This window comes from Primulina tabacum, chromosome 14 (assembly GCF_025594145.1).
Source record: "Primulina tabacum isolate GXHZ01 chromosome 14, ASM2559414v2, whole genome shotgun sequence".
In the NCBI taxonomy this organism is placed as follows: domain Eukaryota; kingdom Viridiplantae; phylum Streptophyta; class Magnoliopsida; order Lamiales; family Gesneriaceae; genus Primulina; species Primulina tabacum.
The window spans coordinates 28,728,935-28,755,290 of record NC_134563.1 but is presented as its reverse complement, the minus strand read 5'-3'; the positions used below and the strand labels follow the sequence as shown (position 1 = coordinate 28,755,290).

The following is a 26,356-nucleotide window of genomic DNA, read 5'->3' as shown; positions in this document are numbered from 1 at the left end:
AGTGTCATTAGTAGTGATAAATCCCTTCCGATAGAATTCATTTACCTCCTTGAGGTATATCTTCTGAGAAGATTGTCCCAAGAACATCCTGAGACCTGCCGACTCAAGCTTTAGAAATACATTCTTAACGTCTGCTTCTTGGGTTGATAGAACCGAATTAAAATCGATGACCATCGCATTCAAGATATGGGCTGGGATCTGGTTTGCCATTTCGGAAAGTGTAGTGATCTGCAAATTGAAGAGAATAAGTTCTAAAATTTGAATAAAAATGTGTGCACATGTGCTGTAATCGTGTGTATATAATAATGAGCGGTTTTAAAATATGCCACGTCATAAAAATTTAGTCACCTCATTTGTTTTGGAATATAATAAGTTTTTAATTGGTTAACTTATGTGAGAAGATTTGTAAAATTTTCAAGCTGAACGATCAGTTGGGAAACTGATTCAAGTCAGTTGAGAATTCACAAACGATTGTCTTCTCAGTTAACTTCTTAAAAACTGACATTCCCCCTAAATTGGTGCATATTAAAGTAGTGCTACAAAATAATTTTAAGAGTCAGAGAGGTTATTGGTTTTGCTGAAACGTTGACGACTCTTCAGCTTTCTTGATATTCTGCTATAAATAGAAATGGCTCAATTAGTTTTAGACATATCATCCAAAATATTCAAAAAAAAAATGTCTGATACGAGTGACTCAAGTCTTTCTCCCTTTTCTGTGGAGGCCAGGAAGGCTGAGATAGAAGACAAAGTCTTCTATGAAAGTCTGCATTACTGGGAGCGATTGCAGGAGCTTGAGCTCTTATACAACTCTGGGGAGGCCACCACTCCTGAATTGGTGGCAGAACTGAATCAAGTGCGAAAGCACTTGAATATTGCTGTGTGGGTGGACATCTTCAAGGATGGTCACATGTATCAGCTGATGCTCCGCAAGGAATTGAAGATCCTGAGGCGCATAGCTCATTCTCACAGCTTTCTCATGACTGCTCCTTCTTCTCTATCTGTTTGGCTGAAATTTTGGATAATTGTTGTGGAGGAGAAGTATGATGATGTAATTCAGACCAACATTTATAAGTAATGAAATATTTATCTGGTTTTAACTCTGTTTTTCTGCAAATGATATATTTCATCAGCTGTGATATGTAAACAAATGAACTGATGAAAGACTAACTGTCATAAGTTGATCATGAACTGGGACTATTTAAACAACTATTAATAGAATTCAAACTGGTGTCAGTTGACAATGAACAACTGATAACTTAAAGTCCTTGGTAAATGTGAAAGACGCATTGATTGACTTGAGACTCTTCAGCTTCTCCAACATCATTTTCCTATAAATAAGATAATAGTGATAAAAATGTGATGCAATATCAGTTCAAAAATATTTCAATATGTCTGATTCTGATGCATGCAGCAGCACTCATGTTCATGTTACTGAGCAGTCAACCCCTCGTTTAAAAGATATCAAGAGAAAGATGGAGATATATGTTTTTCAGAAGGTGATGTTAACATGGGAAAAGATTCATGAGTTGAAGAGGGTGAGTGACAGTGGTGCTATTCCTACTCGTGCTCAGGAGGCAAGAGCACTGAAATACCTTAAACTTTTTGAAGTGAGGCATGTTAGGGATTTGGTTGAAGACAAATGTCTTTTGGAGGCGATGCTATGGAAGGAGTGGCATGTTGTTGATAAGATTTCGAAATCTAGGGCTTTTGCTAGAGTTCGAATTTATGAGTTAAACGATTGGGTTAGGGCGTGGCTAGATTCAGTTGATTCCATGATATCTTCTGTAAAATGGGAACGTTGGTATTCTTAATGAAGTGTTATTTTCAATTTGTTGTGTTCTTATTTTCTGCATATAATTTTGTTAGTGAAGCAATATTACTAATAATTTCTAAGATAAATCAATTAAACCAAGAATATTTCGAAAGTGAGAAAACTTAGCCTCGGGTAATGGTTTTGTGAAGATGTCAGCTGCTTGATGTTCAGTTGAAATATATTCTAGTCGAATATCCTTCTTTAACGCATGATCCCTAATGAAGTGATGACTGACATCTAAATGCTTGGTCCTTGAGTGAAGAACTGGATTATAAGTGATGGCAATTGTGCTGGTATTATCACAAAATACGGGCGATTCAGTTGACGTTACTCCATAATCCTTCAGTTGTTGCTGAATCCAGATCAGTTGTGCACAGCAGCTACCAGCAGCAAGATATTCTGCTTCTGTTGTTGAGGTAGCTATGGATGTCTGCTTCTTGCTGAACCAAGAGATCAGTCTGTCTCCTCAAAACTGACAAGATCCACTTGTACTTTTGCGATCAAGCTTACATCCTGCATAATCTGCGTCTGAATATCCAACTAAATTGAAGGTGGAGTCTTTGGAATACCATAGCCCAACATTTTGCGTGTCCTTAAGATATCTTTGAATTCTTTTAGCAGCTGAGAAATGTGATTGCTTAGAATTTGCTTGAAATCTGGCACACATACAGACAGCAAAAACAATATCAGGTCGACTGGCTGTTAGGTACAACAATGAACCTATTAATCCTCTATATAATGTCGCCTCTACTGATATTCCCCCTTCGTCAGTATCTAGTTTAACTGATGTGCTCATGGGAGTAGTTGCAGCTGAGCATGATTCCATACCAAATTTCTGTAGCAACTCCTTTGTATATTTTGTTTGACTAATGAATATACCAGTTTCCAGTTGCTTCACTTGCAGTCCAAGAAAAAATGTCAGTTCACCCATCATGCTCATTTCAAACTTTTCCTGCATTAACTTAGCAAACTTTTCGCACAATTTGGGGTTAGTTGACCCAAATATTATATCATCAACATAAATTTGAACTAATAGAATATGATTATTTTTAATAAATTTGAACAAGGTCTTATCAACTGATCCGACTGTAAAGTCATGATCAGTTAGGAATTTTGAAAGAGTTTCGTACCAAGCCCTGGGAGCTTGTTTAAGACCATATAATGCTTTGTTCAAATAATATACATGATCAGGAAGTTTGTGATTTACAAAACCTGGAGGTTGTTCAACATACACTTCTTCTTGTAACTGACCGTTTAGGAATGCACTCTTCACATCCATCTGGTAAACTTTGAAGTTTTTGTGAGATGCATAAGCAAGAAATATTCTGATTGCTTCCAATCTTGCAACTGGAGCATACGTCTCATCGTAGTCAATTTTTTCTTCTTGCCTATATCCTTGTGCTACTAGTCTTGCTTTGTTGCGTATAACTGAACCGTCCTCGTTTAGTTTATTCCTGTACACCCATTTTGTACCTATAATGGTTTTTGAAGTTGGTCTTGGAACTAAGTTCCAGACATTATTGTGAGTGAACTGATTCAGCTCTTCTTGCATAGCATTTACCCAGTTAGGATCAGCAAGAGCTTCATCAGTTTTCTTTGGTTCCATTTGTGAGACAAAGGCTGAATGAATAAATAAATTTAACATTTGATTGCGAGTTCTTACTGGATCAGATGAATTTCCTATTACCAATTCTGGTGGATGTGATTTTCTCCATCTGTACTCAGCATTTGTTGCATCTGCAACTTCTTCAGTTGGTAACTGAATGCAGTTTTCAGCTTCAGTTGATGCCTCGTCAGCTGATATTTGAATATTATCATTTTTCTTTAATAACCGATTGTCAGCATTGACTTCCTGCTCATTTAATTGATCCAATATCTCTGGTTCTGGTGTTTGAAGGATGTTTTGATTATTATGATTTTCATCTTTGTCATCATCTTCCAAACTGATATCTGAAAATCGATCAGCTAGCTCAACTTGATCAGTTGGCTTATCAGTTAGTGCAGTTTCATCAAAATCAACATGCGCAGATTCTTCAACATTTAAAGTTTTCTTATTAAAGACTCTATAAGCTATACTAACTGATGAATATCCAAGGAAAATTCCTTCTGCAGATTTGGCATCGAATGCTTTTAAGTAATTTTTACCATTATCATGAATAAAACATCTACAGTCGAATATTTTGAAATAAGTGATTATACTTTTTCTTCCATGCCAGATCTCATGGTGTTTTCATATGATTCTTATTAATCATTGATCTGTTCTGAGTATAACATGCAGTGTTTACTGCCTCTGCCCAAAATCTTTGAGAAATACCAGAATCAGCAAGCATTGTTCTAGCAGCTTCTTTAAGGGTTCGATTTCTTTTCTCAGCTGCACCGTTTTGCTGAGGAGTTCTTGCTGCTGAGAGCTCATGCTTGATTCCAGCATTTTCTAGAAAGCTTGAAAGTGTTTGATTGATGAATTCAGTTCCTCGATCAGATCTGATTCGATCAATCCCAACTGATTTTTCATTTAAAAGTCTTTTAAAGAGTTTAATCAGTTGTGCAGCCGTATGGTCTTTGGATTTGAGAAAGATAACCCAAGTAAATCTTGAAAAATCATCTACGACCACCAAGGTGTATTTCATTCCCCCTAAGCTCATGACTGGTATTGGACCGAAGAGATCCATGTGCAATAGTTCTAAGCATCGGGATGAAGACTTACAGCCCTTGTTTTTGAAAGAAGATCGTACTTGTTTTCCATACTGACATGCTGAGCAAAGTTTTTCTTTTGAAAAATTTATTTTGGGCAAACCAGTTACAAGTTCATGTTTACTCAGATAGGCAATGGATTTAAAGTTTAAATGATTTAACCTTTTATGCCACAACCAGTTTTGAGATGATTTTGAAGCAATAAAGCATACTGGTGCATGAGACTGTTCATTCCAACTGACTTTATATGTGTTTCCACATCGTTTGCCAGTTAGTATGATTTCATCAGTTGATGTTTTAACTGAGCATGAGTTTTTATCAAATTGTACCGAGAATCCATTGTCGCATAACGGACTGATGCTAATCAAGTTATACTTCAGATTCTCTACTAATAAAACATCTTTAATAGTAAAGTTACCATGGATAAGCTTACCCTTACCCACGGTTTTACCTTTGGAATTATCTCCGAAACTGATGTTTGGACCACTATATTTGGTCAGTTGAGATAGCATACTTGCATCTCCTGTCATATGTCGTGAGCAACCGCTGTCCAAATACCATATTGAATTTTTATCTGTACTTGTTACCTGCAAGCACACACATAATATGATTTGGTACCCGTATCTATTTGGGTCCAGAACTTATTAGTCCCTTTGGAACCCATACTTGGATTAGTCTAACTGACTTTCCAGTAGCTGTATTCCAAATGGTTTTTCTCGGCTTTTGTGTGCTTGGTGAGTAGTGTACAGTTGATACAGTATGTGTTTTAGTCTTATTCAACTGATTGTTCAATCTGTATCTCTTCTGAACTGGCTTGCAGTTATAGTAATTGACATAGATATTCGAATAGTTTTTGTGAAATCTTTTTGATGACCCGCTTTGTGAATCAGTTGAAAGCTTTTGGCTATAGCCAATCCCATATCTTCTAGCCTTGTTCAACTTCTCAGTAGGTTGTTCAATCAGTTTACTGGGCTTAATTTGTTTTTGTACCACTGCTGATTTGACAAAGTGAATGTACTTCCCTTTGTTCATTGTCAGCTTTGGTTGAGTATCATTTGAAAACGTTTCTCCTTGATTATTGAACCCTAAACCAGTTTTATCAGAAACTGATTTTTGTGAATTCTGCATCTCATTCAGTGCGGTAGACGACTTATTCCAAGATTGAATGAGTTCAGTCTGTTTTGAATTTTCAAGGATTAATTTCTGGATCAGTGACTGATCTTTCTTTCTCTCTGCTTTTAACTCAGCAATTTCCCTTTTTAGACTCAACCCATCAATTGATTCATCAGTTTTGGTTTTATTGTCCATGGGATCATTTTGCTTTGACTTTATTTCCTCAAATGATGATGCAAGTTTCTGGTACTCATTTACCATTTCATGCAATGTTAAAATGAGTTCTTCTCGTGTAAAATCAGTTGAACTAAAATCAAATACCTGTTGACTTATAGATTCTGCTTCAGTATCATTGGCCATTAGACATTTGACTTCCTCTTCATCACTTGAGCTATATGAGCTTTCTGGTTCTGATTCGTCATTATCAGTTTCTGCCCATTTGGATTTGTTCTCTTCAGCTAATAGAACCTCATGTTTCTTTTTTAGGTTTTTTTATCATCTCTGGATCTTCTCTTATGCTCATATGATTTCTTTCTTCTATCAGTTGATCCTTGACTGTCCTTTTTAGGTTTAGGACAGTCAGCAATATAATGACCTGCTTTGCCACAATTGTAGCAAGCATTTATTTCTTCTTTGGAATTGTTTCTCTGGTATTGCTTCTGAAGGTTTCCTTGGTTCTTTCTCATGAATCTCCCAAACTTTTTGATGAATAATGACATAGCATCATTGCTTAACTGATCGGCAGATTTCTCAACTGAACTGGTTGATTCAGTTCTTACAGCTGCTAGAGCAGTTGTAGCTGTAGGAGTAAATGGTTCTCCTTCTCTGCCCTGCAATTCAAATTCATAAGCCTTTAAATCAGCAAATAGTTCATGAAGTTCGATCTGGTTCAAGTCTTTAGATTCTCTCATAGCCATAGTTTTGACATCCCATTCCTTTGGAAGACCTCTCATCACTTTTAGTGCAACCTCTTTGTTAGTATACACCTTTCCGAGTGCATTTAATTCATTTACAATACTGCTCACCCTTTCATCATACTCATTCATTGATTCTCCAACCTTCATTTTGATATTTTCAAATTTCTGAACAGCAACAGAGAGTTTATTTTCTTTTGTTTGGTCATTTCCTTCATATAACTGAATCAACTTTTCCCAAATTTCTTTTGCTGTTTTGCACATCTTTATTTTGTTGAATGTTGCTTTGTCCAGTGTTTTGTATAGAGTATCTTTGGCCACATTGTCAAGATTGGCTTTTCTTTTGTCCTCAGTTGTCCACTCTTCTCTAGGCTTTTGAATTCTCTGTGGTGCCCTTCAGTTATGGCAATTGCTGTATTTGCTTTTAGAATCTTCATGGGTCCGTCTGTTATGATACCACATGTCATCATCTTGTGCAGCTAAGTGAGCCTGCATTCTTATTTTCCAGTCATCGAAATCTTCTCTTGAGAACATAGGAATTTTATTGAATGAAGTCATGCTAACAGATTTATAGATCAGAAGTATTCAAGAACAAGATTCAACCGCTCTGATACCACTTGATAGGATCGATTGACGTGTCAAGAGTGTTTAGAAGGGGGGGTTGAATAAACACTCTCAATTAATATTGGTCTTTTCGAATTTTTGAGTCCAGTTTGGTGACAAACTGATTCTCGGAATCTTGTTGGTCAATATCAATCAGTTAAACTGAGGTAGTTGCGGAAGGTAACTGACTGACAGATAGAATACAGAACTGAAATAAAATACACAAGGATTGTTTCTGGATGTTCGGAGAATTTAATTACTCCTACGTCATCCCTTCTATCACAAGGATATGATTTCCACTAAAAGACTTTGATCCAATACAACACTTGTACAGACCCACTTCAGTTAGGACTTACCCACTGCCTAAACTGAAACTCTTAGTATTACAAAATGATCTCTGTGCGTAACTGATCTTAGCACTATTGAATTAACAAATATTACAGAGTGCTAGTTTGCTCAACTTGTAGCCTTGATTGCTACGAATAAATCAAATAAGAGTGAGCCGAGATTTTGACAGAGTAATAGCAAGTTTTGAATGATATATGTTTTCTTCTTTTTCTTCTGCCATATTTATACTCTTCTTTTCCAACGGTAATCTTGAGATAAATTTGAATCTTTGTATCCGTTGGTTTCCACTTGATTATTCCTTCGATATTGTTTGCTTCATTCATTGTAATTCGGCGTCTTAATTGCTTTGTCCTGAATGCGTTGTTTTAAGTAGTCTTGGTTGTTGTGCGGTGCTCTTGTAATCTATTATGTCTTCTTTGTTCTTTCCCGAGACATATTCAGTTGAGAGACTTTGAGGCATTCAGCTGAATGTTTTAACTGATCAGTTCCAACTGATCAGTTTACTCTGTATCATTGTATCAGCTGATTTCAGTTGATAAGTTCAGTTGCCGAATTTGCTTGCGCGTATCAGTTGATTCATATTTTGTTAATCGATTGATTCATGTTTTGTCAAACTCCAGAATCTAGTTACCAACAAAGGGGTTTGGAGAGAGATGGAGAAAGTGGATTAAATGATGTGTGTCGAACGTATCATTTTCTGTTATGATTAACGGGAGGCCAAGGGGAAAAATTAAGGCGCATAAAGGGCTTAGACAAGGAAATCCACCGTCGCTTTTATTGTTCAATTTGGTAGTGGACGTGTTGGGGAGGTTGATTGACAAAGCTAAGGAAAGAAACTTTATAAAGGACATCGAGGTTGGTAGAGACAAGATAGAGATATCCCACATTCAGTATGCGGACGACACACTATTTTTTGTGAGGAATGAGGAACATATCAGGTTTTTGGTTCAAGTTGTCAAATCATTTTGTCATATGTCTGGATTAAAAATCAACTGGGAAAAAAGTTCTCTCTTGGGTATCAACTGTGAACAAAGAGAAGTTCAAATGTTGGCACAACAAATTGGATGTGGTAAGGAGATTTGGCCAATTACGTATTTGGGAATGCTTTTAGGTGGAAATCCGATAAAAGCATCGTTTTGGGAACCCATTGTGGCTAAAATGTCGAAAAAATTGGCAAGTTGGAAAAAAGCTTTTTTGTCAAGAGGGGGAAGATTAACATTGATATCATCGGTTTTAAATGCAATTCCGATATATTACATGTCTGTTTTTAGGGTGCCTCAAGGTATAGCGGAGCTGATGGAGAGGATTTCAAGAAATTTTCTTTGGGATGGAGTGGATGGAGATGTACATAGCCACTTGGTCGCGTGGGAGCATGTGTGCAAACCTAAGGAAAAAGGTGGATTGGGTGTTGGGAATATTATCTTGATAAACAAGGCCATGTTGGGCAAGTGGTAGTGGAAATTTTGTGTGGAAGATGGGACGTTCTGGAAGAAAGTTATTGTAAGTATATATGGTTTACAAGAGAATGAGTGGGATGCGGGGTTGGCAAAAAACATTACGTTCAGGTGCCCTTGGAAGTTTATTTCCCGAATATATCCGACTTTTCAACTGCGTGTCTCTATTGAGGTGAGAGGAGGTAACAAGTGAGATTTTGGGAAGATAGGTGGTGGGGGTATTCTTCTTTCAAAGAACTTTTTACAGCTTTATTTCAGTTATCGGCTGTTCATAATTTGTCTATTTCTTACTTTGTCCATTTTTATAATGCATTGTCTATTCAATCATGGGACTTCCATTTTAGAATGGCAGTCAGAGATGTAGAGATTTTCCAATTGTCTGAGTTATTAGGTGTGTTAGAGAGCACTAGATTGATTGAAGGGGTAGATGATTTTCGGGTGTGGAGAGGGGATTCTTCTAGTTTTTTTTCGGTCAAATCATTCTTCGAGTCTTTTTTCCTCATACTCATTTTCCAGTTTATCCACTATTAAATTAAATTTGGAAGGTTCCAGTTCCAAAAAAAATTCAGGTATTTTCATGGACAGCAACTCAGGGTAAGCTACCGACTTCGGAGATGATGCAAAAAAGGTGGCCCTCAATTGCTATTTGCCCAAATTGGTGTGTGTTGTGTAGAAATGAAACGGAAACTCAGGATCATATGCTCATCCATTGTCCATTCACGACCGGATTGTGGGCTATAGCTTTGCAAGAGCTTGGGTTGGTTTGGGTGACGCCGAAGTCAACAGGGGATTTATTTTCTACGGATTTAGGAAGGCAAACTAGCAAGAGGGGAAGAATTTTTTGGAAGTCGTGGTTCATTGCATATCCTGGATAGTATGGCTGGAAAGAAATAGAACAATTTTTTATGACAAGGAAGAAAATAGAGAACATTGTTGGGAAAAAATCAAGATCACAGTAGCTATGTAGATCGGCACTCATGATGACTTCAAGAATGTCTCGATATTAGATATATTGCGAGATTGAGCTTTTGTGTATCATTAAAACAATATTCGTCATATGTACTTCATGATGTAGTGGACCGCTAGTCCACTGATGTAATTTGTTATCATATCATTAATAAAATAACGTTTGTTATAATAATACAGAACTTTCTATTCTGTGAGTTATGTAGGTAGTAGCATCATCAAGAGACACCTATCTGTGAAACATTTCCCTTCTACCTTAGCAATTTCATGATCACGTGGGCTTGGAAGTAATGTTTTATTATTTGGTGAAAATTTGAATTTCTAGTTTGATCACTTGGTGCTTTTCAATTTATGGTTTTACCATTCTTTTGCAAGGTATCTAGATCGAAATAGGTTTGCTTTCATGAGGGAGACAACAGTTGCCATTGTGACACAGAAATATTTCAAATGCTGGTTTTCAAAGCATAAATATATGCAACTCCGTGCAGCCTCTCTACTCATACAATCTAGCATCCGTGGTTTCTTATCCCGCCAGAAGTTTCTTTATTGGAAGGAACACAAAGCTGCCACTGTTATCCAGGTAACATTATTGTGTTCCGCCATTTGAGTTTGGAATTTTCTCTTAGATCTTGATATACAGGTTCAGAATTTATTTGTAATGTGTTGTGGTGGAAAATCTTCTGGGACTTTCTGATTCTCCGTTAACAATCATGCTTGGCCATGGAACATTAAATATTTGAGGAATCATATTTACGACTCTGGCTTGCTTGAAGCTGTTTTGCATTGGTTTGTTTTATGTTGCAACAGGCTTTGCAATTTTATTGATAAAAGAGGTTTCAAAAAGTCTCATATTTTTGCCTTATTTTGTTTGAATTTGTCGGTAGGAGCATAGCATTTATTGCATGTCGGGTGAATTGGCTGAATTTGCTGAAAAGAAAAACGTGTGGTTGGCTATGCAAAGCAGCGGAAATTTCGCGTAAATTTTCAGAGTAGAAAACGCGTTTTTATACGTGTTTTCACACGGTCAGGGGCTCTATAAATAGAGCTCACCCCTTCATTCTGAAATCATCCCTTCTTCGAGTTTTCTCTCATCTTATAGCATTTAAGTTCCTAGTTCTATAATATTTGTGAAGTGTTTGTTCTCCTGTATTAAGAGAGTGCGTGTTCTCTTTGAAAACACAGTGAGTGAGTTGTACACCACAAAATATTGTAGTGGAATTCTTTTCATCTTGCCCGTGGTTTTTACCCTAATAATTTTTAGAGGTTTTCCACATAAATCTCGGTGTCCAGTTTATTCTTTATTTTTCGGTTTTATTATCTCAAATTCCGCACGTGGGACCAACAAGTGCTATCAGAGCCTTGGTTTAAAATTTCTTAAAATTTTGAGTATGCTCTGTGGTTGCAGCCTAGACTGATCTTCCACATCAGAAAAGATTTTTTGAGATTTTTTATTAAGGCGGGATTATTTTGTCCAGTCTACAAAATTGTTGTAGACATAATGGCGGGCAGGTACGAGATAGCAAAGTTCAACGAAAACAATTTTATGCTGTGGAAAATAAAGATACAATCAATTTGAAGAAAAGAGAATTGCTTGACAGCTATTGGAGATAGACCGGTGGAAATTACGGACGATGGAAAGTGGAATGAGATGAATGATAATGTTGTTGCCAATTTACACTTGGCTATTGCAGATGAAGTACTGTCAAGTATCTCTGAGATAAAAACAGCCAAAGTTATCTGGGATACTCTGACAAAGATGTACGAGGTCAAGTCACTACACAACATGATTTTCCTAAAGAGAAGGCTTTATACTCTTCGGATGACGGAATCATCATCGATGACCGACCATACCAATACACTAAATACTCTATTTGCCCAACTCACTTCCATGGGGCATAAAATATGGGAAAATGAACTTGCGGAGCTTCTACTTCAAAGTCTGCTAAATTCATATGATCAACTTATCATCAACATTACCAACAATATTCTTATGGGCTTTCTAAAGTTCGACGATGTCTTAACTGCGGTTCTCGGAGAAGAAAGCCGGCACAAGAATAAGGAAGACAGGTTGGTAACTTCGAAGCAATCAGATGCTTTACCGATGATAAGAGGAAGATTCATGGACTGTGACTCCAGTGGGAGTCAAAGACGAGGTAGATCAAAGTCGAGAAGTAAGAAGAAAAATATTTACTGCTTTAAATGTGGCGGTAAAGGGCACTTCAAGAAAGAGTGTACAAGTATCGAGAAAAGTGCTCAAAGAAATGTGGCAAGTACTTCAGGCGGTGGTGAAATATTATTCAGCGAAGCAGCAACTGTTGCAGAAGGCAGACACAAATTTTGTGACACATGGATAATAGATTTAGGAGCGACGTGGCATATGACGTCTCGGAGAGAATGGTTTGATCATTATGAAATAGTCTCAGGAGGATATGTATTCATGGGAAATGATCGTGCCTTGGAAATCGGTGGGGTCGGTACTGTCAAAATTAAAATGTTTGATGGCATTATTCGCACCATACATGAGGTACGACATGTGAAAGGACTGACGAAAAATATTTTGTCCTTGGGGCAATTGGATGACATAGGGTGCAAAACTCGTATCGAGAATGGGATCATGAAATTTGTGAAGGGTGCACTTGTGGTTATCAAGGCGGAAAAAGTTGCTGCAAATCTGTATGTACTTTTGGGAGAAACACACAAAGAGGCAAAACTAGTTGTTGCATCAATTGGTTCAGGAGAAGAATTAACAGTGTTATGGCATAGAAAGCTCTGGCATATGTCAGAACGGGGGTTGAAAATTCTCTCAGAACGGAAGCTGCTGCCGGGACTTACAAAAGTGTCACTACCCTTTTGTGAGCATTGTGTTACCAGTAAACAACACAGATTAAATTTTGGTACTTCTATTGCCAAAAGCAAAATCATATTGGAGCTGATTCATTCGGATGTTTGGCAAGCACCGGTTGTATCCCTAGGAGTAGCGAGATACTTTGTCTCGTTCATTGATGATTTCTCTAGGAGATGTTGGGTGTATCCAATCAAGAAGAAATAAGATGTTTTCCAAGTCTTCAAAGATTTCAAAGCGCGGGTTGAACTTGATTCTGAAAAGAAAATCAAGTGTCTGAGGACTGAAAATGGAGGAGAATATACCAGTGACGAATTTGATGCATATTTTCAACATGAGGGCATCAAAAGACAGTTTACGATGGTTCACACACCTCAACAGAATGGAGTGACGGAGCGGATGAACAGAACCTTGTTGAACAGAACCTTGTTGGACAGAACAAGAGCTATGTTGAGGACTGCAGGTCTAGAAAAGTCATTTTGGGCAGAAGCAGTCAAAACCGCTTGTTATATTATCAACTGTTCTCCTTCAGTGGCGATTGATCTGAAGACTCCGATGGAGATGTGGACCGGAATGCCGACAGATTATTCTCATTTGCATACATTTGAAAGTCCTGTGTACGTTCTGTACAATGAGCAAGAAAGATCGAAGTTGGATTTGAAATCCAGAAAATGTATCTTCTTGGGATATGCTGATGGAGTAAAGGGGTTTCGCCTGTGGGATCCTACTGTTCACAAGCTTGTCATCAGCAGAGATGTTATCTTCGAGGAAGTTAAAGTAAAGGGAGAGAAAGGCACATTGAATTCAGAAACTACTATATTTCAGGTGGAAAATAAGACGGACGAAGGTCAAGTTTCTTGTGAAGCAGTACCAGAGCACGAATAACAAGAACATGTTGAGTCTGAGGTTTCTAATGTGAGGCAATCAACTCGAGACAGAAGACCACCAGTTTGGCTTTCATATTATGTCACTGAAAGCAATATTGCATATTGTCTATTATCAGAGGATGGTGAGCCTTTGAGTTTCCACGAGGCTACTCAAAGCTCGGATGTATCCTTGTGGATGATAGCAATGCAAGAAGAATTGGAGGCATTAGACAGGAATAAAACTTGAGATCTTGTTACACTACCACAAAGGATGAAAGCCATTGGAAATAGATGGGTCTATAAGATCAAGCGTGATGACAATAACCAAGTGAAGCGATATCGTGCTAGATTGGTGGTAAAAGGGTATGCTCAGAAAGATGACATTGACTTCAATGAGATATTTTCTCCTGTGGTTCGGCTTACAATAGTCAGATTAGTGTTGGCATTGTGTGCGGTGTTTGACCTACATCTAGAACAGCTAGATGTGAAAACGGCATTTCTTCATGGAGATCTTGAAAAAGAAATCTATATACTCCAGCCAGAAGGTTTTGCGGAAATAAGCAAAGAGAACTTGGTTTGCAGGTTGAAGACATCTTTGTACGGTCTCAAACAGGCGCCGAGGTGTTGGTACATGAGATTTGATTCCTTTATCATGAGCTTTGGATACAACAGACTGAGTGCAGACCCTTGTACGTATTTCAAGAGGTCTGGTGATGATTATATCATTTTGTTGTTGTATGTGGACGACATGTTGGTAGCAGGTCCCAACAAAGATCATGTCCAATGATTGAAGTCACAGTTGGCTAGGGAATTTGATATGAAGAACTTGGGACCAGCAAACAAGATTCTAGGGATGCAAGTTCATCGAGACAGAAATAATAGAAAGATTTGGCTTTCCCAGAAAAATTATTTGAAGAAAGTCTTGTAACGCTTCAACATGCAATATAATAAGTCAATATCGACCCATCTTCTTGTTAACTTCAAGTAATTCTCCGAGATGTATCCTAGCAGTGAAGCAGAGAGGATCGAGATGTCTCGAGTTCCATATGCATCAGCAGTGGGAAGTTTGATGTTCGCCATGATATGTACAAGACCGGACATTGCTCAAGCAGTGAGAGCAGTTAGTCGGTATATGGCGAATCCTGGGCGAGAGCATTGGAGCACTGTTAAGAGGATCCTTAGATACATCAACGGTACCTCGAATGCTGCTGCATTATGTTATGGAGGATCAGATTTTACACTCAGGGGCTATGTCGATTCAGATTATGCAGGTGATCCTGATAAGAGAAAATCAACTACTGGTTATGTGTTTACACTTGCAAGAGGAGCTGTAAACTGGGTTTCAAAACTGCAGACAGTTGTGGCATTGGCTACAACAGAGGCAGAATACATGGCAGCTACTCAAGCTTGCAATGAGGCAATATGGATCAAAAGGTTATTGGAGGAGATCGAGCACAAACAAGAAAATGTTTCTTTGTTTTGTGGCAGTCAAAGTGCCTTGCACATTGCAAGAAATCCAGCCTTTCATTCCAAAAATAAACACATTAGAGTCCAATTTTACTTTGTGCGGGAAGTAGTAGAAGAAGGAAGCGTGGATATGCAGAAAATCCATACCAAAGATGACATAGCTGATTTTTTGACCAAGCCAGTGAACACTGATAAGTTTGAGTGGTGTAGATCATCAAGTGGTCTAGCGAAACCGTAAGCAACAGGGAATGGCGATATTGAAAGGATGTGTGGAGATGTGTTTGATTCTCAATCAAATCTCCAAGTGGGAGAAATGTCGGCAGGAGCATAGCATTTATTGCATGTCGGGAGAATTGGCTGAATTTGCTAAAAAGAAAAACGTGTGGTTGGCTATGCAAAGCAGCGGAAATTTCGCGTAAATTTTCAGAGGAGAAAATGTGTTTTTATACGAGTTTTCACACGGTCAAGGGGCTCTATATATAGAGCTCCCCCCTTCATTCTGAAATCATCCATTCTTCGAGTTTTCTCTCATCTTATAGCATTTAAGTGCTTAGTTCTATAATATTTGTGATGTGTTTGTTCTCCTGTATTAAGAGAGTGCGTGTTCTCTTTGGAAACACAGTGATTGAGTTGTACACCACAAAATATTATAGTGGAATTCTTTTCATCTTGCCCGTGGTTTTTACCCTAATAATTTTTAGGGGTTTTCCACGTAAATCTCGGTGTCCAGTTTATTCTTTATTTTCGGGTTTTATTATCTCAAATTCCGCACGTGGGACCAACAGAATTATGTAACTATTTTCTTGTGGGTTTTCTAAATATTTCTTGTTCAAGCATATGGATAATTTTAGAACACAGAAGTAGTCCTACCAGTGAAGTAAACAAAGTAAGGTTTTTGGATACATTTTACATATTACATTTCTTTGGAGGCAAAAGTTGGCAAAAAAGACAACTGAGGAAGCTTAAAAAGGTGAGAACATTGTTTTGTCTGACAGGTTCTGAAGAATTTTGGTTTTTTTTTTTTTGAAGTACGCATCTTTAATTTTGTCATGTGGTATAGAAGGTGGTAGGATGTCGTCATTCTTGATCTATAATCACTTTTAACCTTTTTTTAGGTTCAAGCTAGATAATAAGTATCTAAGTTGGTAAAATATGAAGTATTTCATGTTTTTAAAATTTCTAATATTTTTGTATTGCTGATTCAAATCAATTAAGGGAAGGATTCAGTCAGTTGGATTTAACGTGTGTCTTACTCATTTTATACATTCTTGTATAACACAATAACATGATTTGATATGACATATTGTCCAATATAAAATATGTCACATGCGAAGTATGTATTGGTGAAACATTAATTTTCACTGTTTTCTCCGACTTAGTGTAACCATCCATTTCTTTTATGGATCCTTGTGTCACTTTTGATTAGTTGGTTCTTGAATTGGAAAAATGGATAGATTTATTTGCAGCTAAACTATGTCCGGTGTCGGGGCAATTAAAAAAATAGGATTAAGACAAGAAGGATTTAAAAAACAAGGAGTCTGAATTTTTTTTTAAAAAAAGAAGGTGTTGACTTTTGATTAGTAAATTAAACCTTAATTAACCTTATAACTTTTTAAATTAATTGTTGTCTTCTCTTTCTTCTCATTCGACGCACATTTTTCCCAATTATCAGCTTCCCAAATTTAAAGAACTCATCTACCCCATCTACCTCTTCCGCGATACATTAAATCGAAATTGACACTGTTGTTGCTCAGGTGTTGTTGCGCTCATTCCTCAGATCCAGATCTAAATCTACTCCCGCATATGTTGCCCCATTCTTCTGTATTTGAAGACCAATTCGTCTTTATTTGAAAAATACAGTAAGTTTGCTCCATTTTCTTTGAACCAGTTCATTGTTTTCTTCATTTCATGCAGCTATCGACCAAAATTAAGATGAATAATTTGTGTGGTTCATTGTTTTTTTCGTCGACCAAAATTGACCAAAATTAAAATGAAGAATATTTTCCAACCAAAATTAAGTTGGTCGATCAAAAAGCTTCCCGGTCCACCAAAGAAAATTTTTTCATGGTCGACCACACTCTTAATGGTCGACCAAGTTGTTGTGTTTGCCGGGTCGACCATGATCATCTTGGTCGACCCGACATAATTTCTTGGTCGACCAACTAATTTTTGGTCGACCATGTGTGTAATTTTTTTTGTTATTAAATCATTTTGCTCATTATAATTATCATATTTGTTTGTGCACTTTTTAGATATGTCAACCGTTATTGTTGTTCATTTTGATGGGAAATGGGAAGTGACAGAGGGGCTGGTTTATAAATGGAATCCAGGGGCCAATGCAAAGTGTGTTGCTATTCCAGTGGATGATGATATTTGTTATTTTGAAAATTTAAAAAGTGAAATATATAGAGCTGGGAAAGTAGAAGACACTGCCAACTTGAGGTTGAGTTATCTTCTAGATTTGCCGTGCAACATTCAACCAATTTATATAAAGAATGACCATGATTTGAAAGCATATATGTATCTTGGTTGTCCGAGAAGTAGGCCAGTGCTTCAAGTTGAAATTGAATGTGTTGCTTCTTTTGATTCTTTTGATAATGTGCACGGATATGGTATTGATGAAAACAATTGCAATATTAACGAACAGAGTCATTTTGATGATTATTTTCACTTGAATATTGTTTCTGTGGATCGTAATAATAGCAGTGATTTTTTCGACGAAGCGCATAATGTGGATGCCATGCATGTGGATCGTAGTAACACATTCGACGAAGCGCATAATGCGGATGCCCTGCATGTGGATCGTAGTAACACAGACGAGTTATATGACAAAGCACGTAATGATGCAATTGAGGTCGAGGCAAATTTGGTTCAAAGCAATGACGCAAATTTGGATGCGGATGTGGATATTGATAATGACACGTTTTCATTCACGGATGGTTCAAACTTGTTTGTTGGTCAAGAGTTTCCAAACCGAGAAGCGGTGAAAAAAGAGCTAATTAGAATAAGTTTGGAAGCTTGATTTGAATTTGAGACGGTTAAAAGTAGCCAAAAGGTGTACGTCGTAAAATGTGTAGTGTCTGATTGTAAGTGGAGAATCTGGACCTCTTTGATTAAGAATGATTCACGTGCATTCTCCGTTAGAACATATTGCAATACACATACATGTGGTTTGACTGGGAGACGAAAGAGAATCCGTGGAGCGAGTTCTGCTGTTGTTCGTGATATGTTAGTGGATAATTTCCAAGGTCATCCAGTGCCAATGGTACCAAAAGCGGTGATGGCGATGATGCGCAATAGTATGAATGCTGATATATCATACTACAAGGCTTGGAAAAGGAAAGAACTAGCAGACAATATGTTGAAAGGTGATCCTACGCAGAGTTTTACTAAATTGAGTTGTTATTTGCACATGGTTGAGCGGATGAATCGAGGAAGCATAACAGACATATTTGTCGACGAGGAAAATCGATTCAAGTATATGTTTCTTGCTTTTGGTGCATGCGTTAGATGATATCGAAGTATGCGAAAAGTTGTATCAATTGATGGTACGTGGTTGAAGGGCAAGTATAATGGTGTTTTACTGGTGGCATCGGCACAAGATGGAAATTATCACCAATATCATTTGGCGTGGGGAATCGTAGATGTCGAGTGTACTTCTTCGTGGAGTTAGTTTTTAACGAAGTTGTTAGAAGTAGCACCTGACGAGGATGAATTGGTGATAATTTCTGACAGGCATCAGGGGATCATTAATGCGGTTTCTACTGTCTATAGAAATGCGCATCATGGTCATTGTGCGTGGCATTTATCCCAAAACATGAAGACTAGATGCAAAAAAAAGGGTGCAACCGAAATGTTTTTGCACATTGCTAAAATTTATAAAACTTTCGAGTTTGATATTGCATACAATGATTTTAGAAATAGATATCCTGAGGCAGTGCAATATTTGGACGAGAGAGACTCACTTGATAGATGGACTCGAGCGTATTGTCCGAAGACCCGTTACAATATTATGACGACAAACGGGGTTGAGTCGATCAATGCTAGACTACTTGAAGAAAGGAAGCTGCCAATCATTGCACTCTTGGATTCTTTGCAGAAACTGGCCATCTTGGTTTGCTCGATATCGCCACGCATCAATTGCAAGTAACACTAACTTGACCCCTACGATCGAGGGGATTCTTCGTAGCAGGTTCACAGATGCCCAAGGAATGCAAGTTTTTGAATTAGGACGTCTGGAGTTTGATGTTAGGAGTCGTGGACATTCGGCCATAGTGGAACTCGAATAAAAAAGATGCACATGTCGAGTTTTTGATATTGATAGAATCCCATGTGCTCAAGCCATCGCAGCTAGTTGGTTAGCGAAGATTGATTTATACGATATGTGTTCAGAGTACTATTCTACAATGTCATGGTGCATGGCTTACTCAGAGACTGTGTATCCCGTTTTGGAAGAAAATGAATGGCCACGCAACATTAATTTTTCATTGGTGTTGCCTCCTTTGTTAGAGAAGAGAGTTGGCAGAAGAAAACAAAACAGAATTCCTTCGATCGGTGAATTCAGAAAGAGATAGCTTGAGGGTCGACCAAAGTTTTATTTTTGTTCGACCATGAGCCTAATGGTCGACCATTAGCTTGATTGGTAGACCATAAGTTTATTTTGGTCGACGTTCAAGCTCATGGTCGACCATTAGCTTGCTGGTCGACCACTATTTTTCTTTGATCGACCATCAAGCTATCGGTCGACCATGAGGATGATGGTCGACCATGAGCTTTATGGTCGACCAGACTCTGGTCGACCATCAAGCTGTTGGTCGACCATCACCCTCATGGTCGACCATTAGTTTTGTTTTTTAAAAAATAGATATTAATAATTGTCGAAAATATGTAACATAATTGTGAAATTAGGATAGTTTTGAGATTATGATTCATCATGAAATAGCAGACGGAATAACGTACTGTATAATCTTGGCACGGAATTCATCATGTAGTTTTATATTCCATAGCCTCTCGGGGTGTGGGTTGTTCCCAACAATGGATAGCAGACGAGCAGCGTTTAAAGTATAGGCTCTATTTCTTTATTCAGATCTTTGAATTTGGGATCGTGCCTTCGCAGCAAGTCATATATAATGCACTTATTCACCTCTGTCACGAGTTTTAGCAAAAAACAGCCCCGATCTGTGTAGACAGGGATGAGAATTCTTCATGCCTTTTCCCACGAGAGACACGGCCATTCTGGATCACTACCTTTGACTTTGCTCACAATCCGTGCCAGATTTATTTTGAAATCGATATCTTTATCTTCGGCCAAAACTGAGATCACCGTAGAAATGTCCGTCCATCAACGAATCATCTGCCGACATCATTTCAGGATGTCGGATCTGCATCTCAACCAATCCACGGAGAGCTTCGCCGAAGTGCTGAATTCAACATAACAAAAGATTTTCAATGTTTTAAAAGAAATCCTCTACAAATTTAAACTTTATAAAAGATTTATTTAAAAGCTTACAGAGAAAGTGACACGCGAGTTTGCGATCGCCATGGGTCCGTAGAAAGACTTCTCATATTCGGCGTAAAACCTCGAATCCTACTAGGCGAACGGTCGAGCATCGATGCCCTAACTCGTGCAAGCGAGTTGTTTACCTTCAGTGTCACGGTCTCCGCAAGTGGCCTCACACCGTCATCTATAAAATGATCAATTGTAACAACTTTAATGCAAATATGAACAATAAACAAGGTATAGTTTAATAACCTCTCGACGTGGTCGCCTCCCCTCCTGGCATACGCGCATCTGGAGTCACTTGAATATCTAAAAACATAAAGTATATTGTTTAATATACTATACATAAATATAAATATAAAAAATGTGCATTACCTCACCTCCTGTGGACTCCTCTAGAATGCTTTGAAGGTTAGACTCAAATATCTGTTGGGTTTGGCTACTACTGCCAATTTCCTTACCCATATTATCAGCCACACCTAACAGCGTACATTCAACAAATTAAAATAATAAGAAATTTAATGCAAATATGAATAGACAAGGTTTAGTATAATAACCTCTCGACGTGGTCGCCTCGCCACCTGACTTACGCGAATCCGGAGTAACTTGAATATCTAAAAATAAAAAGATTGTTGTTTAATATACTATACAAAAATATCAAATCAAAAAAGTGCATTAACTCACCTTCTGAGGACTCCTCTATAATGACCGGAAGGTTAGGCTCAAATATATGTAGTGTTTGGCTAGTACTGTCAATTTCCCTGGCCAGATTATCATCCAACCCTAATAGCGTACATTAAACAAATTAAAATAATTATGAGAATTGTACTAAATCATTATATTACATAAACATAAATATAATTAATAAAATTAACTCACCAAAATCTGCCTCGGACGCTTTCCTCTTCCGCCCTCTGGTATATGCTATGCTATAATCTCTGTCCTGCTGCACTGGCATGTTAGACCTCATCTCAGCAAAACCAGCTCTAATCTGTTCAGTCAAACTCAATCTCAACTGATCGAGACCAAGATTGAAACTCGATTTCAAGTCAACTAGAGCTTGATTTATGCTCCTGATAGACGCTCTGATCTCAATAAATTCTGCTGACATCTTAACATGCATGGACGTAACAGAATCCTCCAACACAGTCAATCGCCGCTCGAAACGATGCTCCAAAGGTGATGGGCGGCGGGAAGGATTGAGTCCAAAGTGGACTCTAGGACCCGTACGCATAGGAGAACTGGTGCTAGAGCTGGATCTATTGAGATCACCAGGACGGGTGCCGGAAACGTCAGGAGATGCATGTGCAGGAGGTGTGTTCTGGACAGAGGGAGGTGAATGTGCGGAATGCATGTGCTGGACTGAGGGAGACTCCAGAGGGTGCTCGCTACATATGACTGTCTGACCCTGCCTCCAGAGCTCGAGTACCCGAGTGGTGACCGCATCAGGCGTAGAATCAACAAAATCTCCGGTCGTATAATACGTTGAAACGAGCTCCTCGGGAGTAGGAGTCAAACATCCAAGACAATCCTACATTTAATTAATAACGTATCAGATTAATTAAAAAGTAAGTACACATTTATTATATCAAATCAATTCATATTACTTACATCTATAGTAGAATCACCAAAGGCTGCAGTGACATCAACAGCAGTTGGGGCACGGTTTGACGGCCACGTGTTAGTGACCCATTGAAACATCCTGGGCAACATCAAACCGTCCACATCTCTTTTCCTTGCAAACTTTTGTGCCACGCTCGGATAATATTCATAAGCGAGGATCTGTAACATAAATTTAGAACAATGTTATTAGTAGAAATAAAGATAACAAATCCAGTTTTAACATTCAAAAATTAATATACCTGCAGAGGCAGCACAAAACCACCGACAAGGAAGCTGCCATCAACTTCTTTCCGACCCTGTGCATCGGTGAGGTAATTATATCGCCCTAAAAGGTCCTTATTCAAACATCGGACCGCATCACGAAAGGCTACTCTACCCCACGGATAGCTGTTAAACCTATCCAAATCATCTATAAGCCTCAGGTATTTAGGGTCGATCTTATTCGTTTTTTTCCTAGTCCCCTCACCGAACACAAAACAACAGAAGTAAAGACTAGCCATCTTTAACTTCTCCACGTCTACACCAGCCTCATTCTGCACTTGAACCCTCATCTTTGCCTCCAATTCACTCAAAATAATCTCAGACTTACCGCCAAAGTGTCTGGAGCCAAAGACACCTCCCTCTTGTACATCTACAGGCTCTGTACCGCAATCGAGGCCGGTTATTAAACAATACTCTAACAAAGAAAATCTAACCGGCCTCTTGCACACCACCATCCAAAACTCATCACTACCCGTGTCAACTATCTGATTACTCATCAAATACAACATAATTTGACTAGAAATATTTATATCTCTATGATACCTAACCAAATTACCAAAAGGAGACTGCTCGAAAAAAAGGGCTCTCTCGTTGTTGTTGAGGTAGTGAACAATCTTCTCCGAAACCTCTTTATATCTTGATTCGAGTGTCAGCTTGCAGCGAAAAATTGCATCCCTGCCTAGTTTTCTCGGCAAATATACCTGTCACAAATACAAATATATTAGAATAAAAATTAATGTTACATTGAACCAGCAAGCGTTGGTCGACCAACCCACGCTTGGTCGACCAACCCACGTTTGGTTGCTTGGTCGACCAACCCACGCTTGGTGGACCAAACGTTGGTCGACCAAGAAGCGTTGGTCGACTAAGAGTGGGTCGACCAAACCACGCTTGGTCGACCATAGCTTCTTCCTCTACCAAAGCTTCTTGGTCGACAAACCCACGATTGGTCGACCAACCAATGCTTGGTCGACCAAACATTGGTCGACAAACACACGATTGGTCGACAAAGCGTGGTCAACCAACCCACACTTTGTCCACCGCTGCTCGGTGGTCAAAGTGTGGGTTGGTCGACCAACGCTTTGTCGACCAAGTGGTGGTCACCAAACCACGCTTGGTCGACCAAGCGCAACAACACAACACACACGCACCCTTTCTTTCTCAACACGACGATTCCACCATTTCTTCCTCAACACACGCACGAACAATGAAATGACAGAATAAAAGTGAACATACCATATTTTGGTCGGCCATTTCTCGGATGCCTTGCAAAGAAAAACGTTGAAGAAGGGTTTCGTCGATTCAGCTGCGCGGATTAAGTCGACGAGAAAACGAGGGCAAGAGAGTCGAAGCGAGTGCGTAGGGTTTACAGTGAAGTGAAGAAGTTTAGAAGAGTGAAAATGATTAATCAATTTTAAACTTAAAATACAAAGATATTTACATAAATTACCATCCGAATCCTTTTTTTTAAATAAGTCACCGAGGACTCCTTTTTCCCTAAATTTCCCGTCCGGTGTCTCCCTGTAGTTCTTATGAGGCACATCTGGCCTACTCTCGGTCATATTTCGATGTTATTCTATTGATGTATCAAACTGGACATATTTGTACTTTCTACGCAATTAGCCTTCTTCATTTCTTTTACAGGAGGCTAATGAGGCTGGTGCCTTGCGGCTAGCAAAAGAGTAAGCTCGAAAAGCAATTGGAGGATCTCACTTGGCGATGGAATCTGGAGAAAAAATTGCGGATACTAATTGTTGGAGTATTTATAGAAGGAATTAAGAAAACCAATGATAACATTTTGTTCTTATCCATTGCATTTTGTTGTCCTGCTATACATCGGTTGGTTTCTCGCGATTTGCTTATATTTTTCATCGGGGCCCACCTCCCTGTAAAAAAAAAAAAAAAATTGGCTCGAAAAAATCCGAGTTGGATCGACCCCTACAGGCAGTGCCCGCAGGGGTAGGGTCGACCGAACCGTTAAATTATTTGTGGTAGAATTGAGATCTGTGATTTTTTCCCCAGCTAACAGTATTAAGTTCTAACTGCCTTTTCTTCCTTATATAATTGTAGCACGTGGCATGTGACCACAGTGATTAAAACTCTTGTCTTGGTGATATAAAATTGGTGGATTAATTTTAGCTCTTATTGTGTTTTACGCAAAAAAACCAAGAAGATTTACTTTCCATTTAGATGGATATCTCCATCCTTCAATCATATATGACTATCGGACATCTATGGTATCTTTCATACATCCCAAACTTCTTGGCCTATATGTTCTGATGATTATTTATCTTATTAGAAGTATTCTTGTTACAAATTTCAAGTTTGTGGTGAATAAAATGAATTTGGGAGTGTATTCACCTTTGTTATTTTGTGTCATGTGTTTGCTTTGTTTGTCATATATAATATGAATGATCACTATATAAAACATGCCCAATAAACATGCACAATTGAATGACTTCTTGGTCTTCTAATGCCTTTGAAAAGAAATTTTAATGTGTTAAGCCTTTTTTCGCTGATTTGGAGTGCAGGTTTCCAACGAAGAATCTAAATTATTGGAAATTTCAAAACTTCAAAAGATTTTGGAATCACTTAGGCTTGAACTTGATGCAGCCAAACTTGCAACTGTTAATGAGTGCAATAAGAACATATTGTTAGGGAGGCAGCTTGACTTATCAGCCAAGGAAAAATCAGCATTGGAAAAAGAATTAATTTCTTTGTCTGAACTGAGGAGTGAAAATACCCTTTTAAAGGTAATGTTGCATGAGCTACTGTCAGTGTTTGGATTGATTGTAATTTGATTATCTCGCCTTCTTCTGTTGAAGATTTTTTTATCTCTCTGTGGTAATTTTATTTAAGCATTTTCACTTTTTTTTTTTGTTTTTTATGTTAAGATGTTTTTATTTTCTTCTGTTTGGGATAATGTCTTTTAGTTCTTCTACCGATGCTGCTGATCTAGGATATAATTTTGATGTAGATAAATTGAAATCTTTAAAAGTGTTTGTAATATTTGCATTTTTTTCATTTTGTATTTCCTGTGAGACTATGCATACTTAAAAGTTTTAACTCCGAAATACTATATTTATCGGCATACTTCAAATAGTGGTGAAATCCGTTTTCATGACCTAATTCCTTTGTCCATTGTCAGTTTTCTCACATTCTTCGCTTTTAGCATTTTGTTTTGTTAATGGTCTCTGAATCCCTTTTACTTTGTTATCTGACTTTATCTCTACTTTATATAGTCTTTCTGGTTAGCTCTTGAATATTTTTGCAATGTCTCCGCACCATGCTGCTACCCATTGTTACCCAAGCATTGAGATAATAACATGAGAACTTGTTATAATTTATTCACTAGATTACTCATGAACTTCAATAATCTACTTTTGCAGACTTCCTTGAATGCATTGGAAGAGAAAAACTCATCTTTGGAGCAAGAACTGGCCAAGGCTAAAGAAGATGGCGATAAAACTCTAGCGAAGTTGGACCAAGTTGAAAAGACATGTCTGCAACTTCAACATAATTTGCAAAGGTATTTTATGACTGTAAGTTGGGTTGTCAATACACCACCTCACTCTAAACATGGAAAAATTATAGAAATAGTACATCTACTTTGTTGTTAGCCCAATGACACCAGAAAATTATGATATTTTTTGCATATGCTTAGTTGTGACCACTGCCATTCTTTTGCATCAGTATGGAAGAGAAGCTCTTGAATCTGGAGAATGAAAATCATATCCTACGTCAGAAGACCTTGAATCTGTCTCCAAGGAGTAAACGACCTGGATTTGTCAAGCCTTTCTTTGATGTAAGCAGTCCTTGTTTCCATCATCTAGTGTTAAGTTTATGAAAGACGTGTGTGACTTGTTGAGTGCAGAACTATGTAACTTAGCATATA

General features: G+C 38.1%; 2 protein-coding genes and 1 long non-coding RNA gene across 3 annotated transcripts in view; 1 reads left to right on the top strand and 2 right to left on the bottom strand.

The window, feature by feature from the left end:
* Positions 1-15,994: 15,994 nt before the first annotated feature.
* Positions 15,995-26,356, top strand: part of LOC142524581 (myosin-15-like) — a 48,717-nt gene continuing 38,355 nt past the window's right edge. The window contains exons 1-5 of the mRNA XM_075628619.1: positions 15,995-16,047; positions 24,106-24,300; positions 24,993-25,214; positions 25,851-25,990; positions 26,155-26,266. Of these exons, the coding sequence (XP_075484734.1) occupies positions 26,156-26,266 (111 nt within the window). The 5' untranslated portion in view covers positions 15,995-16,047; positions 24,106-24,300; positions 24,993-25,214; positions 25,851-25,990; position 26,155. The remainder of the gene's footprint in view (positions 16,048-24,105; positions 24,301-24,992; positions 25,215-25,850; positions 25,991-26,154; positions 26,267-26,356) is intronic.
* Positions 20,958-21,352, bottom strand: LOC142524569 (uncharacterized). The gene is made up of 3 exons (XR_012814913.1): positions 21,262-21,352; positions 21,135-21,191; positions 20,958-21,056 (listed from the first exon to the last, which is right to left on the bottom strand). It is a non-coding gene; the product is annotated as an uncharacterized LOC142524569 (long non-coding RNA).
* Positions 21,351-24,109, bottom strand: LOC142523909 (uncharacterized). Its single transcript, XM_075627642.1, has 5 exons — positions 23,698-24,109; positions 22,440-23,162; positions 22,189-22,359; positions 21,453-22,108; positions 21,351-21,360 (listed from the first exon to the last, which is right to left on the bottom strand). Exons 1-5 carry the CDS (start codon positions 23,713-23,715, stop codon positions 21,351-21,353), a joined length of 1,578 nt encoding a protein of 525 aa, XP_075483757.1. The 5' UTR covers positions 23,716-24,109.

What these genes read in the sequence shown, in the direction of transcription:
- LOC142523909 (XM_075627642.1), bottom strand. An exon ending in GTTTTGTGCTGCCTCTGCAG is followed by an intron (nt 22,360 to 22,439) that starts GTATATTAATTT and finishes TTTATGTTACAG; the next exon opens with ATCCTCGCTTATGAATATTA. An exon ending in TTGGTGATTCTACTATAGAT is followed by an intron (nt 22,109 to 22,188) that starts GTAAGTAATATG and finishes AATTAAATGTAG; the next exon opens with GATTGTCTTGGATGTTTGAC.